General features: G+C 53.8%; 1 protein-coding gene across 1 annotated transcript; it reads left to right on the forward strand.

Moving 5' to 3' along the window:
* The first annotated feature begins 337 nt into the window (after nucleotides 1–337).
* On the forward strand, nucleotides 338–3,965 carry LOC106531249 (E3 ubiquitin-protein ligase HECW2). Its single transcript, XM_014027048.1, has 4 exons — nucleotides 338–603; nucleotides 3,278–3,515; nucleotides 3,586–3,682; nucleotides 3,779–3,965. Exons 1-4 carry the CDS (start codon nucleotides 460–462, stop codon nucleotides 3,864–3,866), a joined length of 567 nt encoding a protein of 188 aa, XP_013882502.1. The 5' UTR covers nucleotides 338–459; the 3' UTR covers nucleotides 3,867–3,965.
* Nucleotides 3,966–4,021: the final 56 nt, after the last annotated feature.

Here is a 4,021-nt window from a genome sequence, read left to right on the forward strand (position 1 = left end):
CCTCTGTCCTCTGTCCCCTCTGTCTTCTGTCCTCTGTCTTCTGTCCTCTGTCCCCTCTGTCCTCTGTCCTCTGTCCCCTCTGTCCTCTGTCCCCTCTGTCCTCTGTCTCCTCTGTCCTCTGTCTCCTCTGTCCTCTGTCCCCTGTCCCGTCTGTCCTCTGTCCCCTCTGTCCTCTGTCCCCTCTGTCCTCTGTCCCCTCTGTCTTCTGTCCTCTGTCTTCTGTCCTCTGTCCCCTCTGTCCTCTGTCCCCTCTCTCTTCTGTCCTCTGTCTTCTGTCCTCTGTCTCCTCTGTCCTCTGTCCCCTCTGTCCTCTGTCCTCTGTCCCCTCTGTCCTCTGTCTCCTCTGTCCTCTGTCCCCTGTCCCCTCTGTCCCCTGTCCCCCCTGTCCTCTGTCCCCTGTCCTCTGTCCCCTCTCAGAGTGCCTATCGTCTGTTCACCACCAACACCTGTCTGAAACATATGATCAGTAAGGTGCGTCGAGATGCGCACCACTTTGAGCGGTACCAGCACAACCGGGACCTGGTGGGCTTCCTGAACCTGTTTGCTAACAAGCAGCTGGAGCTACCTCGAGGCTGGGAGATGAAGCACGACCACAGTGGGAAGGTCAGCTCCTCCTCTGCTGGTCTCTGATCCCCTGCAGGTGTTACCTGTTCTCACCTGTCCTCTGTGCTCACCTGTCCTCTGTACTCACCTGTCCTCTGTTCTCACCTGTCCCCTGTTCTCACCTGTCCCCTGTACTCACCTGCCCTCTGTGTACTCACCTGTCCTCTGTGTACTCACCTGTCCTCTGTACTCACCTGTACTCTGTGTACTCACCTGTACTCTGTGTACTCACCTGTCCCCTGTACTCACCTGTCCCCTGTGCTCACCTGTCCTCTGTGCTCACCTGTAATCTGTTCTCACCTGTCCTCTGTGCTCACCTGTCTTCTGTACTCACCTGTCCCCTGTTCTCACCTGTCCTCTGTGCTCACCTGTACTCTGTTCTCACCTGTCCTCTGTGTTCTCACCTGTCCTCTGTTCTCACCTGTCCTCTGTTCTCACCTGTTCTCTGTTCTCACCTGTCCCCTGTGCTCACCTGTCCTCTGTTCTCACCTGTCCTCTGTGCTCACCTGTACTCTGTACTCACCTGTCCTCTGTGCTCACCTGTACTCACCTGTCCTCTGTTCTCACCTGTACTCTGTGTATTCTCCTGTCCTCTGTGCTCACCTGTACTCTGTGCTCACCTGTCCTCTGTGCTCACCTGTCCTCTGTTCTCACCTGTGCTCTGTGTTCTCACCTGTCCTCGGTTCTCACCTGTCCTCTGTTCTCACCTGTCCCCTGTGCTCACCTGTCCTCTGTGTTCTCACCTGTCCTCTGTGTTCTCACCTGTCCTCTGTTCTCACCTGTCCTCTGTTCTCACCTGTACTCTGTTCTCACCTGTCCTCTGTGCTCACCTGTACTCTGTTCTCACTTGTACTCTGTTCTCACTTGTACTCTGTTCTCACCTGTCCTCTGTGCTCACCTGTACTCTGTTCTCACTTGTACTCTGTTCTCACTTGTCCTCTGTTCTCACCTGTCCTCTGTGTTCTCACCTGTCCTCTGTGCTCACCTGTACTCTGTTCTCACTTGTACTCTGTTCTCACCTGTCCTCTGTTCTCACCTGTCCTCTGTGTTCTCACCTGTCCTCTGTGCTCACCTGTACTCTGTTCTCACTTGTACGCTGTTCTCACCTGTCCTCTGTTCTCACCTGTCCTCTGTGTTCTCACCTGTCCTCTGTGCTCACCTGTACTCTGTTCTCACTTGTACTCTGTTCTCACCTGTCCTCTGTTCTCACCTGTCCTCTGTGTTCTCACCTGTCCTCTGTGCTCACCTGTACTCTGTTCTCACTTGTACGCTGTTCTCACCTGTCCTCTGTTCTCACCTGTCCTCTGTGTATTCTCCTGTCCTCTGTGCTCACCTGTACTGTGTACTCACCTGTCCTCTGTGCTCACCTGTACTCTGTGCTCACCTGTCCTCTGTGCTCACCTGTCCTCTGTACTCACCTGTCCTCTGTGCTCACCTGTACTCTGTGTACTCACCTGTCCTCTGTGCTCACCTGTCCTCTGTACTCACCTGTACTCTGTGTACTCACCTGTCCTCTGTGCTCACCTGTCCTCTGTACTCACCTGTACTCTGTGTACTCACCTGTCCTCTGTGCTCACCTGTCCTCTGTTCTCACCTGTCCTCTGTTCTCACCTGTTCTCTGTGCTCACCTGTCCTCTGTTCTCACCTGTCCTCTGTTCTCACCTGTCCTCTGTGTTCTCACCTGTCCTCTGTACTCACCTGTCCTCTGTTCTCACCTGTCCTCTGTACTCACCTGTCCTCTGTTCTCACCTGTCCTCTGTACTCACCTGTCCTCTGTGCTCACCTGTCCTCTGTGCTCACCTGTCCTCTGTACTCACCTGTCCTCTGTGCTCACCTGTCCTCTGTGCTCACCTATCCTCTGTGCTCACCTGTACTCTGTACTCACCTGTCCTCTGTTCTCACCTGTCCTCTGTGCTCACCTGTAGTCTGTGTACTCACCTGTCCTCTGTGCTCACCTGAACTCTGTACTCACCTGTCCTCTGTGCTCACCTGTACTCACCTGTCCTCTGTTCTCACCTGTACTCTGTGTATTCTCCTGTCCTCTGTGCTCACCTGTACTCTGTGTACTCACCTGTCCTCTGTTCTCACCTGTCCTCTGTGCTCACCTGTCCTCTGTACTCACCTGTCCTCTGTTCTCACCTGTCCTCTGTGCTCACCTGTCCTCTGTACTCACCTGTCCTCTGTGCTCACCTGTACTCTGTGTACTCACCTGTACTCTGTGTTCTTACCTGTCCTCTGTACTCACCTGTCCTCTGTTCTCACCTGTCCTCTGTGCTCACCTGTCCTCTGTACTCACCTGTCCTCTGTGCTCACCTGTACTCTGTGCTCACCTGTACTCTGTGTACTCACCTGTCCTCTGTTCTCACCTGTCCTCTGTTCTCACCTGTCCTCTGTTCTCACATGTACTCTGTTCTCACCTGTCCTCTGTTCTCACCTGTCCTCTGTTCTCACCTGTACTCTGTACTCACCTGTCCTCTGTGCTCACCTGTCCTCTGTTCTCACCTGTCCTCTGTTCTCACCTGTCCTCTTTGCTCACCTGTCCTCTGTGCTCACCTGTCCTCTGTTCTCACCTGTCCTCTGTTCTCACCTGTCCTCTGTGCTCACCTGTCCTCTGTGCTCACCTGTTCTCTGTTCTCACCTGTCCTCTGTGCTCACCTGTCCTCTGTCTCCGCAGCCTTTCTTTGTGGATCATAACAGCAGAGCCACCACCTTCATCGACCCCCGGCTGCCCCTCCAGAGCTCCCGGCCCCCCAGCCTGCTGACTCACCGCCAACACCTGACCCGGCAGCGCAGCCACAGCGCCGGGGAGGTCAGCCCGCGCCCTCGTCACCCGGGACCTCCAGTCCTACCCCGCCCTGCCAACACCTTCAGCTCAACAAACCGGGCCCAGTACCAAGAGGTGGTTCCAGTGGGTCAGTACCAGTCCACATGGTGATTGTTAAACACTTTATGAAGCTGATCAAACTCTTCTTTCCTGCTCAGCGTACAACGACAAGATCGTGGCCTTCCTCCGACAACCCAACATCTTTGAGATTTTACAGGAGAGACAGTCGGACTTCAGCCGCAACCACCTGCTCAGGTGACGAGCCAGCAGGGTCCAGTCCAGTGATCCAACACATACTGACCAGAACCAAAACATGTCAAACTGACACTGATGCTGCTTCCATGCTAACAGGGAGAAGGTCCAGCTGATCCGGACCGATGGGGTCTCAGGGCTGACCCGGCTGTCAGGTGATGCTGACCTCGTCATGCTGCTCAGGTGAATCACATCCCACCCCTCCTTAATGTCTGAGCGCTGAGTCAGCACTCAGTTTCCTCAACGTATTTATCTTTTTTATAAATAAAACTTTCAGCTCGGTTGAGAAGTGTCTCTGAATTTTACAACTTTTATACATTTTACAATAAATAAATTTATTTA

This window comes from Austrofundulus limnaeus, unplaced genomic scaffold (genome assembly GCF_001266775.1).
Source record: "Austrofundulus limnaeus strain Quisiro unplaced genomic scaffold, Austrofundulus_limnaeus-1.0 Scaffold612, whole genome shotgun sequence".
Taxonomy (NCBI): domain Eukaryota; kingdom Metazoa; phylum Chordata; class Actinopteri; order Cyprinodontiformes; family Rivulidae; genus Austrofundulus; species Austrofundulus limnaeus.